Source organism: Pseudopodoces humilis, chromosome 12 (assembly GCF_049639895.1).
Source record: "Pseudopodoces humilis isolate 2021_Gansu_Grassland_sample_001 chromosome 12, ASM4963989v1, whole genome shotgun sequence".
Lineage (NCBI taxonomy): Eukaryota > Metazoa > Chordata > Aves > Passeriformes > Paridae > Pseudopodoces > Pseudopodoces humilis.
Window position 1 is genome coordinate 5,828,797 of NC_142211.1, and position 13,721 is coordinate 5,842,517.

The following is a 13,721-nucleotide window of genomic DNA, read 5'->3' on the forward strand; positions in this document are numbered from 1 at the left end:
AAATAAGAGGGGTTGCAAATGGCATATGAACCTACCACTGCGATGGAGAGCTGGGAGTCCTACTCACACTCACAACTCCACTGCATCTGTTAAGACCACAATATTTCATTAACCACAAGTAGCATAGGATGTGTTTTGGCCAACCTTGTTCTTATGTCTATAGAGAATGTTTTTCTCTTGCACTTGGAAAACATTTCCCACAAACCAAAGTAATTTCTATTTAAAGGAAAACTACAATGTGGCAGGTACACATTGCACCTAATTGCAGCAAAATGACAGCTCAAACATTTGAATGTCATAAGTGGAATTTAGCATAAAGGAAATGATATGTGCTATGAATAAGCATCATTGTTTCTCAGAATGGTTTGTGCACTCCCATATCTTGTGTCACAGGCAAAACTGGGCCTTAGTATAATTGTCACTAAATAATCAAGTTCTTCTGTGTACTACAATGGGACCTCTTCACTGCAAGCATCTCATGGTTAAGACCAAGAACTTAAATACAGAAAAGCCTAGTGACACAAAGTACCCTAGAGTGGTTTCAGGTCTCTGCAATGCAAGTCAGAAATCTAAGTAGATGTGAAAATACCCTGTGGTGCCTTCCTGGGTCACAAGATCCTTTTATGACTGTAAGAAAAAAAATACAACCTGGGGAACTTATTGTGTAAGTTTGGTGGGGTTTGTGAGGTGGGGAGAAACCTGTCCCAAAACTCAATGAAATAGTCTTCTTCAACAGGCTTTAAATGAGGCTTTAATTGCTCAGCAAAGTATAAATATAGCAAAGAAAAAGGCATAAAAGCTAGAAGTCTGGATAACTATTAAATTGGTAAATATTTTTAGATCTCTATTAAATGTTTACTACACAAAAATTATAGACTATGTCTTTTCCAGACTTTCTAATAATAAACATTTACTTTGTGCACCTGCTTCCTAGCAATATGTGGGAAAAATCCAAGTTCTCATGATGACAGAATCATTCACCATAACCAAGTCAGTTAAAACACTTACTTGTAAAATCTGCTGCAAATATTTTAATTCATCTAGCAAACATTAGTTCAGCAACTTAAGACTAATTATTGCAGTTTTCCTTTAAATCTTCTTGCCCTATGTAAGCTGATATTTATCTCCAAATAAAACCCAACACCCCAACTTCTAACACAAGAGGCAAAAAAGCATGTAATCTAGTAAAAATTGGCAAACCAAAAAGTTTATTTTTATGTGATTTTATTTTTGATTGCTATATGATGATAGTTCTGTGGTATAATATGCTGAAATAATTTTTCACACAAAATCCTGTCTACAGCACTTGAGCTAATAAAATAACAAAGACTCAGCAGACAAAAAACTTGAAGAATTAATGTTTCTTTTGCTAATAAAATGAGAAGGCCCCTATAATTTGCTGCCTATAATCTTAACACAGATGTGTCAGAAAATTAAAAATATAGAAATTATAGATCCTTGTGACATAGGAAAATGGTAACAGCTTTGTCTAGGATGCTGAAAATGTAGGTGTGGATAAACTTGGGCACCCACGTAAACAAATTCATATTTATATCCTAAAATAGGTGACCAGCTGCAATCTGCAAGAACTTACAATAAGGCTAAGCAGGTTTGTCGTGCACTGAAACACAGAGCTGAAAGCACAGTGCAGTAATGAACAGGGCTTTACTGTAACACAGGCAAGAGGTATGCTGTATTATTTCTAACACAGCTGCCAATCTGTGGTCTTAAGATATTAAAGCAAAGCTGGTTATTTATCTTCAGAATGTATTTATTAGATTATCACCACCTAATGGGATTTGACAGCACTGACAAGAGCTTATCTAGGCTTACAAATGAAACAATCTGAAAATTACAGAATTCAAAGATAGTCCTTCCTCCAATTTACCATTTCTATACTTTGTTGGTGAGCAAAAGTGATCTGAAACCTCAGGACAGATTTTAAAATTTGCCCATGTCTTAATACACTGCAGTCTTCAAATTTACACAGAGCTGCAGTTCTGGTTTTTCTCAAGTGTCACTCATCTAATTTAGCACGCCAGCTGAAAAATTATGTCAGATGTGTTACAGTTCAGTTTAAAAAACATCCTCTACCTGGTATCTCTGCAGTGATTGTCTTGCTGCTCCCTGAAACCTCTTCATCATCATCATCTGATGAGCTCGTGCTTGAGTCACATGTCAGGTCACTGTCGCTGGTACTGCTGTCCTGCAGCAGGTTGTACTTCTTGCGAGCAGCTGCCTCCCGCTTCTGTCTCAAGAGCCGGATTCTTTCTTTGTGCTTTTGACTTCGATGACCTTTTACCTTGGTAGCTCGACCATTCTGCTTATCACTAGACTGTCGGTTTTTCTTGGCAGCCATTGTTGAAGTCTCACTTTCGGACCTGGATCTCCTGGATTTCCTCCCAACCGCAGCCCCAGACACCGCAGAAGGGTCTCCCTCTGCAGTAGCTTCAGCTTGACAGGTGTTATTCTCTTCTGCAGAAGACAACGTGTCTGAGTCAGCCAAATGCCCGCTGGAGGAAGGGGAAAGCATGCAGTGATTAGAAGAGTCACTCTCATAAACTCGACCACCCATTGGCCTATCGCTCTCTGTAGATGCCAACTGAGACTCTGAAGAGTCTCGCCTCAGTTCCATTAGTAAGCAAGGCATTGAAGAAAGTACCGCTGAGTCTGATGCAGCGTGCATGTTGTTTTTCTGAGTTTGTGTCTCGAGTTCTATAGGTCCATCTTCATCAGGAGCAATTTCTTGCTTTTCAGAAGTCTTTGGTGGAACTTCTGAATCAACAAGTTCTGCTTTTCCCTCTGTCTCCATCTTCATTTCAGAACATCAAGGTTGTCCTGGTCTCAAAGCATGGAGCACATGGTCTGGAAGACTGGGTGAACTAGATAAGGTCTTTGGCAATACAGCAGCCTAAACAAGAACAGAAGAGGAAGAATAATTTACCCAAATAACTCAGTCCTGCTCTTCACACTATTATCTAAACAACACATTACTTTCAGTTTCAGACAGTATGTTAATAGAATCCTAGAATGGGTTGGGTTGGAAGGGACCTTCAAGGTCATCTCATTCCAAACCCCCTGCCATGGACAGGGACACCTTCCACTAGACCAAGTTGCTCAAAGTTCCATCCTGGCCTTGAATACTTCTAGAGATGGGACATCCATGACTGCCTTGGGCAACCTGTTCCAAGTGCTTCACCACCCTCAGTCAAAACTTTCTTCCCAATATCTAACCTAAACCTGCCCTCTGTCAGTTTGAAGCCATTCCACCTTGCCAAAGTCCCTCTCCAGCTTTCTTGTAGCTCCTTTATCTACCGGAAGGTGCTCTAAGGTCTCCCCAGAGCCATCTCTTCTCCAGGCTGAACAACCCTAACTCTCTCAGCCTGTCTTCATAGGAAAGTATTATTGTTTTTTTAATTTACTTTTTCCTAGTGAACTCATTGTGTTACACCAAACTATTCTTCCTTTTACACACCCATGAAAGATGGTACTGGAGTCACATTAAATTTGATTATTCTAGTGAGGTGAATCACTACAGATCAGAAAATAAAAATATTTCCAAAGTCTTACTTTATAAAATTTAATATATCCTAAGCAACATATGCTAAACTTCTTTACCTAGAACTGGAAATATACTTTAATGTGGAATTTTAGTCCTTATGAACAATATCAGCCTAAAATTCCTAGATGTCGCCCTGAAAATTAAGCCTTCTGATAATGTTTTCATAGTTTTAGTTACTTTCTCATGAAAGTCCTGTAAACATAAGTTGTTTATTACATTCCTTCTAAGAAACATCTTTTGATGGACGTTTCGCATGACCAGTGTGCTTGGGAAGGTGGTAACTTGATTATCCAATCCCTGGTCATTGTCAAAAATCTATAAATATTGGAGTCAGAAAATAAAGTCACGGGTTTTTGTTCTGACACTGAGAGTGCTCGTGTGAATCATTTAGTGTCCTTTAGCAACACTAGATTTGGTAGTCCTCCACCTGGACAGACCAGAATATAGTTGTTTCCATATCTATGAAGAAATCTACTTTTAGATGAACGTGACCTCAACCTTATAAATTATATTACAAAGTTTTAATGGCAATTTGAAAACTTACAGTACCAATGTAAGACAGGAGAAATCCTGTCACTTTGCAGAGAAACTGAGCAGTTGCTGAACATTACAGAGCAAGACTACAAACACCTTCCTTTTCCAGTGGAACCACTCTGCCAGTAGACTTTATGTACCAAATACTTATTCATAAGAAGTGCCATGAAGTGCTACTCAATCGTCAGAGACACAGAGTTTACAATATCTATAGTCATTGCCCTTAGAAGCATTAGCTATGTATAACACAGATTTCCTCTCAGCAGAGGACAACTGCGGATGCCAGTGAGTCATGTAAAGACTTTTTAGGAGTGCCCAATTGTTGTGGTTTTAAAGCATTAGCTAAAAAATTACTAGAAAACTTACTCATTTCTTGTTGTGAGATATGGATTAGGAGAAGGGTAAAACAGGCTTAAAACTTAAAAGGAATAAAGAAAGTTTATTAACAAAACTACAAGAATAAGAAACTAGAATAAAACCTCCAGAAACCCTTTTTCTCTACTACCTAACCATTCTCTTGTTTAATTGACAACATAGAGACAAAACCTGGTGGTTAAAACAGTCTTAACTTTGCTTTAGTCTTTTCATCAGTCTTTGTAGAGAAAAAGAAGTTTTCTTTTGTCAATTTATGGAGAGTTTTTTACAAGAAAACCATTTTTTCATGACTTTTTATTTCTCTGATGCCAGCCTCCTGGAAAACTCTGCCATCAGTCTTCCCATTTTACACTACTCTGAGGTGTGTTCGTGGGCCATGATTCAAGGGGTGTCATTTTAAGGATGCGTTATTTAAAGGCAAAAGTTCTCTTCATCTGTCTCTGTGATCATCTCTGAAAACATAAGTTTTATCTTTTTTTTTTTAAGGGCCACAAATTTTCAACAACTCTCACTTCTCTCTTTCTGTTCCAGCATCTCATAGGATCACAAATACTTTACTATTTGCTCAGCTCTATTAATGAATTATTTTTGCTTTGATCTACACTTTGAAATACTTCATCCCCTCAAAATACTCTTTCATGAATTCAAGGAGTTTTTTCAGAACATTATTGTTCATCTCTATAGTTTTAACAAAAGAATATTTCAGCTTATTAGCGCATCTTATTCTCTTCCCATCTGAAGCTTAATTCCTTTCTTCACTAGTTTTGATAATTTATATTGTCTTTTTACATGTTGATTACTTTCTCTTTCTTCTCCTTTCTCTGGAAAAAATTAAATCTGTAAGTCTTATCTAGATAGTGAAAAGGTTAAACTCTGTCTCAAGCCGCAGCTGGTATTCATAGTGCCAGGTTTCAGCTCAGCGGCCCTTAGAGCCAGGCTTCCCCCCCCCCCCCCCCCCCCCCCTCCACTTTAGCCATCACAGAGGCTCCCCCGGAAGCTGCAGCAGAGCCCAGCCCTGGCCTGGGGCCGGAGGGGAATCTCAGCAAGCTCCAGCCCCTGCCTGGGCTGCATGGCCTGGGGAAGAGACAAGAGCCAGCTGGAGCTGTTACCTTTTAAAACCTGAAACCAAAGAGAAAGAAAAATTCCCAGGCTTACGTTTTAAAGAGTAGTGTTCACAGGTTGATCTCACTTTTCAATGATCAAAACTACTGTCAATTCTCAGAAACAGCCAGTTATTGGCCTGGAGAAAAAACTCCCAGCAGCCTCCAGTAGCCTTAACTTCCTTAGATGTTTCCTACTTTTTTCTTAAATGCCAATCTATCACACCAATACACCATTCAAGTGCTCCTTGAGTGCTTCCCATACCAAGTCCTGGTTATATGAGAACCTACAGGCTGACCTAGCTTTTCTCAAATCTGCCAGGAAAACAGCATTAAATAGTATGAGTTGCAAGCAAGAAACAGTATCCACCAACACCTGTATCCTACATTTTACATCAAGTTATAATAAATTTCATTGCTTCACTGCAAATACAAAAAACAAGCTGTTTATCTGATTGATAACTTGTATGTTGTGGGAAACGGAAAAATGGAAAATTCCACAGATGCTGAAGGGTTTGATCTGCAGCCTTTCAAAGAGCTTGGATTGATGTAGTGATGAAGGTACACAGACACTGGGTAGAAAAATTATAAACTTATGTTTCTATAATTATAAGTAAGAATATGGCTAGAGTAGGTAAGAAATTATATTAGGTAGAATAGTTTGAGGTTTGAACTGTAATAATCTGAGTTATAGAGTAGGTTAGAGATCTAGAAACTGTAATAGAGGTGTATATGAGTGCGTGACCTGTCAGCTTAGTGGCTAAGAGACAGACACAGTGTGGCAAAATAGAGTAAAGGTGATAGGTTAATAAGTGAAAACAAGTTTTGTGTCAACTGTCTATTGGGCTAAAATGTTATATATTGCTGTGCAAAGAAGAAACTCGTGGCTACCTTAAGCTATGGCAGACTTGTTGCTCCTCTAAATCTCACGCGATGAGACTGACATCTTATCTGGCTACTTGAATAATAAATCATCTCAAAGCAAGGTGGTCCCATGCCTCATTCTTCATCTCGACAGTATGTTACCAACACAAGAGTACCTGAAGCATCTTCAGGAAAATTTTTAAAGATCATAGTTATCATTTTACCTTCATTAGTCATACTTTGCCTTCACAGCAACAGCATGGATTAGAATAGTTATTGTGCTGGGCTCAGTGATAATGATTTATAGGAAGATCATAAAAGTACTGAAGTTTCTGCCAGGTATGTTTGGCTTATGGTTTCTTCGTCTGACCCTGTCTCCCAGTCCCAGTAGCACATTTTGGGGGTTTATTGGTAATTGCACACAGTTTGCCAGAGGAAGAGGCTTTTCAGCCTTTCCTTCTTCTCCTTTGAATCTGTTATGTCCCTTTTTAAGAATATTCTGTTTCCCCTGAGTGTTAAGGATACCACTTTCCTGGAAGTTCAGCTGTTAAGCTTCCTCTATATGGTCTGCAACTTCTCTAGAATGAGGGCTGAGATATCCAGAGGAGCCAATGAGACCCCTGCCCCAGAAGTAGACCCAGGTGTATGAAATCCTGAGTGGTGTAGAGAATGGGATGGCCTCTGAAGAAATTTTCTGATCCCCCAGCCTGGGAATTTTCACATGAACAAATTCAGAACCCAGAAGTAGGGAAATATCTGGAAGAGAATTACTATGATGATTCTAAGGAGAAAAATCTCATTGGAATAAGCTGGGCCCTAGCGTATGCTTATTGCACAGTGCTAGATACAGTAGGGCAGGGAGATAAATCAGCAACTACCCCAATAACTCAGGCTGCAGCCAAGCCAGCAGCTAAACCAGACAGTGAGCCTAAGCCAATGTCTGTTGCTCCTACCACGAGAGGCATGAAATTCAGAACCAAAAACAATTGGCCAGTGGATGATGATAATGGTGATGTGAGGGAAGGACGCTCAAGACCAGCAACTGACCCAAACTCAGAAGGCACTAGTGAGCCCTTCTCCCTGAAGGACCTTCGTGGCTTAATAAAGGATTATACTCGATGACCTGATGAATCTATAATTAGTTGGTTAGTCTGTCTGTGGGATGCTGCAGGTTAGGATACAGTTCTGGACGGTACTGAAACGAGACATCTGGGATCCCTGTTGCATGATCCGGTTATCAACCAAGGAATGATGCAGGGGCTGACCCTTATAGTCTCTGGGAACGGGTCCTGGGAAGTGTGGCACAAAGATATCTGTGTGCAGATGATCTCTATATACAACAAACTCATTGGAAGACCATAGAACAAGGGATTCAACACTTTAGAGAAATGGCAGTAGTAGAGATTGTCTTCGTGGATGACCTAAACACTAGAAATCCAGACTTGGTACCATGTACATCCGTGATATAGCGAAAACTTGTTCAACTCAGGCCACAAGAATACGCTTCTGCTTTAGTAATGATGAAGCGGGATGAAAGGGAGGAGACCGTGCTGGATATGGTGAAGAAGCTTCGAGCATATGCAGATGCAGTGCATGGCCCGATACATGCAAGAATCGCAGCTGTGGAAACATATCTGCAGAAATTCGAAGACAAGATAGAGGAGAATCTCAAGAAACTCATGGAGGACCTTCTTCTAGTCTCAGCAGTACAGAGCAGGAGCCCTGGTACTCAACACAGAAGTTCTCCAGATAGGGAGAGAAAGCTACGAGCTGAGCTGTGGCTCTTCCTGCGTGACTGTGGAGAAAACATGAAGAGATGGGATGGAAAATCTACTGCTGCTCTGGCAAAACGGATGTTTGAACTGGAAGACGGCAAGACTCAGAGGGGAAGTTCTACAAAAAGAAAGCCGCTCCAGTAGCTCGTAGCCAAACTCCCAGGCATGATGATGATGACAACATGCCTGATCCCCTTGAAGGAACCTCCAAGACATATACCCAAGGAAAGAAGGATAACCAGGCTTAGTGGGGCCCTGCCTCTAGCCAGGTAGAGGCTAGGGAAAACCGTGTCTTTTGGACTGTGGATTCATTGGCCTGGCAGATCAGAACCACAAAAATATGAGGCCTTGGTTGACACTGGTGCACAGTGCATATTAATCCCCTGAAGACATGTAGGGGCAGAATCTGTTTCTATTGCTGGTAGGACAGGGGGATCACAGGACTTTAGTGGAAGCTGATGTGAGCCTGACTGGAAATGAGTGGAAGAAACACCCTATTGTGACTGGCCCAGAGGCCTAGTGTATTCTGGGCATAGACTTCCTCCGAAGCAAATATTTTAAGGACCCAAAGGGACTCAGGTGGGCATTTGGGATAGCAACTGTAGAGACAGAGGGCATCAAGCAATTGAACACCTGGCCTGGACTATCAGAGAACCCATCTGCAGTAGGACTCCTGAAGGTGGAAGAACAGCGAGTACCAATTACCACCTTGACGGTGCACTGCTGGCAGTATCAGACGAATCGAGACGCTGTGATCCCCATCCACAAGATGATCCGTGAGCTGGAGAACCAAGGGGTAGTCAGCAAAACCCACTCGCCCTTCAACAGTCCCATTTGGCCTGTGCATAAATCTGAAGGAGAATGGAGATTGACTGTAGACTATCGTGCATTGAATGAAGTGACTCCACCACTGAGCGCTGCCGTGCTGGACATGTTAGAGCTCCAGTACAAACTGGAGTCCAAGGCAGCGAAGTGGTACACCACTATTGACATTGCCAATGCATTTTTCTCCATTCCCCTGGCAGCAGAATGCAGGGCTCAGTTTGCTGTCACCTGGAGGGGCGTGCAGTACACTTGGAACCAACTGCCGCAGGGGTGGAAGCACAGCCCCACCATCTGCCATGGACTGATCCAAGCTGCACTGGAAAAGGTGAGGCTCAAGAACATCTGCAGTACATCGATGACATCATCATGTGGGGGAACACAGCAGTGGAAGTATTTGAGAAAAAAGATCATCCAGATTCTCCTGAAAGCTGGTTTTGCCATCAGGAAGAGCAAAGTTAAGGGACCTGCTTGTGTTGATATATTTTATATATTAGTAAAGGCCTGTATGCACAAACCAGCCTTTGAAATAAGTCGTGATATTAAAGGCTAAAGTCCTTGAAACCTTCATGCAGAAGAGAGAGTAAAGCAAAACAATATCCTTGTGTGTAGGAGAAAAAATGTAAACCTGTGTGTGTTAGCCAATAGTAGCTTGCTCTGCCCGCGGACCCTGTAAAACCCTATAAAAGGTGTGCTAAAGATAGAAATAAACGGCATTCACGATTACTTCTGTGAAGAGTGCTGAATAGCTGGCGGAGCTCTCAACATGCTTGAGAGATCCAGTTCCTGGGAGTAAAGTGGCAAGATGGACGGCGTCAGATTCCCACCAATGTCATCAAGAAGATCATAGTAATGTCTCCACTGACCAGCAAGAAGGAAACACAAGCTTTCCTAGGTGCCATAGGCTTTTGGAGAATGCATATTCCTGAATACAGCCAGATCGTGAGCCCTCTCTACTGGATCACCCGCAAAAAAACTACTTTCCAGTGGGGCCCTGAACAGCAACAAGCCTTTGGCCAGATCAAGCAGGAGATCACTCATGCAGTAGCCCTTGGCCCAGTTAGGACAGGACCAGATATGAAGAACGTGCTCTACTCTGCAGCCAGGAGCCATGGTCTGTCCTGGAGCCTTTGTCAGAAGGTGCCTGGTGAGACTCAAGGACAACCACTGGGATTCTGAAGTTGGAGCTACAGAGGGTCCGAAGCCAACTACACTCCCACAAAGAAGGAAATTTTAGCAGCCTATGAAGGAGTTCAAGCTGCCTCAGAGGTGACTGGCACAGAAGCACAACTCCTCCTGGCACCCCGACTGCCAGTGCTGGGGTGGATGTTCAAAACAAAGGTTCCCTCTATCCACCATGCCACCAGTGCCACATGGAGTAAGTGGATTGCCCTCATCACACAGCGCGCCCGTATTGGAAAATTGAATCACCCTGGAATTTTGGAGATAATTACAAAGAGGTTGGAAGGTGAAAACTTTGGTCTCACTGATGAAGAGGAGCAGGAACAAGTGACACGGGCTGAAGAAGCTCCACCGTACAACCAACTGCCAGCAGAAGAAACACGTTATGCTCTTTTCACTGATAGTTCCTGTCACATCTTAGGGATGAACCAGAAGTGGAAAGCAGCCGTATGGAGCCCCACATGATCGGTTGCAGAAGCTGCTGAACGTGGACCAAGCCAACTTGCTGAACTCAAAGCTGTTCAACTGGCCCTGGACATTGCTGAAAAAGAGAAGTGGCCAAAGCTCTACCTCTGCACTGATTCATGGATAGTAGTCAATGCTCTGTGGGGATGGCTGGAGAAGTGGAAAAAGGCTAATTGGCAGCACAGAGAAAAACAAATTTGGGCTGCTGATGAATGGAAAAACATTGCTATCAGGGTAGAGAAACTGTCTGTGAGGGTCCGTCATGTAGATGCCCATGTCCCCAAGAGTAGGGCTAATGAAGTGTTGTGAGGTGCCTCAGGGAGGCAAAGATTTAGTTTTAGATAAGCATTGTTAAAGTGAGACGCATGGCTGTAAGCCCGGCTAGTGTGAATTTTGACCTCCTGCTTTGGGGGATGGACCATGTGAAGCCTGGATGAAGTTGCCCCACCCCAGACCCCTTGTGAGCAGTGGCCCAGGAGTTCTGATTGGGTTTGATCCCCTGGAGTTTCTCCCTTGTTGTGTTCCTACTGGTCCCTGACCCTGAACTCCACCCTGGTTCTGTCCCTCAAAACCCATCTCCCTGCCTTTGTTCGGGCCTCTCTGTCTCTTAATCTGAGTTTGTTCCCATGCTGAATAAATGGTTTCATGAACAGAAGACCGTCTTGTTGGTGTTCCATGCTGGTTCCTAGTAAGTATAGCTTCTCTGGACATGATCCTGTGGGTGCAGACTGCAGCAATGAAGAGCACCGAAACAATGAGCAGGTGGATCAGGCTGCAAAGATAGAGGTGTCAAAGATAGACTTAGATTGGTAACACAAAGGCAAGTTCTTAGCTCGATGGGCTCATGATGCCTCAGGCCATCAGGGCAGAGATGCCACCTATAAGTGGGCACGAGATCGAGGGGTGGACCTAACCATGGACAGTATTTCTCAGGTTATTCATGACTGTGAGACGTGTGCCACCATCAAGCAGGCCAAGCGGCTAAAGCCACTATGGTATGGTGGGCAGTGGTCCAAATACAGGTATGGGGAGGCCTGGCAGATTGACTACATCACACTGCCCCTAACCCGCCAAGGCAAGCGCTACATGCTCACAATGGTAGAAGCCACCACTGGATGGTTGGAAACATACCCTGTGCCTCATGCTACAGCCCGTAACACCATCCTGAGACTTGAAAAGCAGGTCCATTGGAGGCATGGTACTCCTGAGAGGATTGAGTCAGACAATGGGACTCATTTCAAGAATAACCTTATAAACACCTGGGCTAGGGAACACTGCATTGAGTGGGTGTACCATATCCCCTACCATGCACCCGCTGCTGGGAAAGTGGAGAGGTACAATGGACTGTTAAAAACCACCTTGAAAGCATTGGGTGGAGGATCTTTCAAAAACTGGGAGCAACATCTAGCAAAGGCCACATGGATAGTTAACACCCGAGGTTCCACCAACTGAGCAGGCCCTGCCCAATCTGAGCCCCTGCATACAGTAGATGGATACAGCGTCCCAGTAGTACATGTCAGAGGTTTGTTAGGAAAGACAGTTTGGATCAATTCTACTTTGAGTACAGACAAACCCATTTGTGGGGTTGTCTTTGCTCAGGGACCAGGTTGCACATGGTGGATAATGCATAAAGATGGAACTACATGATGTGTACCTCAGGAAGATCTGATTGTTGGGTGAGAACCATGAATGAATGCCCTTGTCTGTATATAATGTATGTGTTGTAGAGTTAGAATATATATTAATTTTGGTAATAGGTTGACAATATGGGGATAAGGGGTGGAATGTCCTGGGGTGACTTTATGATACTGGTATCCCCAATCACATGGTTTATGTTACATATTAAGTTCTGCACCTTTAAGACTGGCCCTGAGATTGAAGGGAGGGAAGAAGTGTGCAGTTTGTGTTGAAGAAAAACATCACTGCCCCGCATCCTGCTCCTGGACTGTGGTGTCTGCAGCACAGACAGACAGCGGGACAGAGCTTCTCTTTTACGGTTAGTTAGTTTTAGCTAGCTGAGGCAGAGGAGTTCCCTGGACTTTTTTTCCTTTTTTCTTTGATCTGTTCAAACCTGCTCTGGACTGAAAAACACCCAGACAAACCCTGGGAGCTCATGCCTGTGGCCCACTGGGGCCTGGGCCTCAGCACTTTCCGCAGCCAGAGGGACTGATAAGAACCTGAGCAGGCCGAACTACACCACATGAAAAGGACTTTTCTTCCTGGATTTGCTGTCTCATCGAACAGTGAGATGTTTTATTGTTTAATATTATTCAATTTCTGTTAAATAAACAGTTTTTTCCACTTCTCTCCAAGGAAATCTCTTTTTCCCGAACCAGTTGGGGGGAGGGGCCATTTGAATTTTGCTTTGCTGGGGGAACCCCATTTGGAGGTTCTCTCCCAAATTTGCCCTAAACTAGGACAGACCTAAATTTTCACTTGTAATTCAACATATAATAAAGATCTTTCATTCAACACATTTGCTTACAGATGAATGGTATGGAACAAATAAATTATGGGTTTAGAAGTACAGAAATTATAAATTTACAGCACTTAAAAAAATTGCAGATGAGAAAAAGCAGTAGTAATATTTAATCTACTGTTTTTAAAAAATGTATTTATGCAGACAAGGGCAATTAGTACTTGAAGAGCTCAGGAAAGCATGGATGTCTCAGAAAGATTTTTCAGTAACCTGAGAATCCTTCATCAGTTTCCTGATCCATCCCAAGCTTCCTGTAAACATATGTATGTAACTGCATGCTGTCCCCCCCCCCTCCATCTGCAGCACAATATGAGGCTCTGATTCTAAAAGGTGCTGTGAAAAAGCTCAGTGTTTTCCTGCCCACCCTAACCCACTTTGAAACTTCATTTTAAATGAATATTAAAACAGAGTTCATGCTTCCTTTGGGCTAATGAATGAAATGCTGTATGGTGCAAGGGAATGATGAAAATACTTAAGGGAAACACCAGTGTTAAGGAAAGAAAGGTTAGTTAATCTCAGACAACACAAGAAAGATAAGTTCAGGTCTGCTAAATAAGGAAAAA

General features: G+C 42.6%; 1 protein-coding gene across 1 annotated transcript in view; it reads right to left on the reverse strand.

Annotated features, from left to right (window-relative positions):
* LOC148183306 (protein ARK2N-like) overlaps positions 1 to 13,721 on the reverse strand; it is a 119,617-nt gene that overhangs the window by 90,369 nt on the left and 15,527 nt on the right. The window contains exon 2 of the mRNA XM_088061530.1: positions 2,095 to 2,911. Coding sequence (XP_087917656.1) covers positions 2,095 to 2,818 — 724 coding nt within the window. The 5' untranslated portion in view covers positions 2,819 to 2,911. The remainder of the gene's footprint in view (positions 1 to 2,094; positions 2,912 to 13,721) is intronic.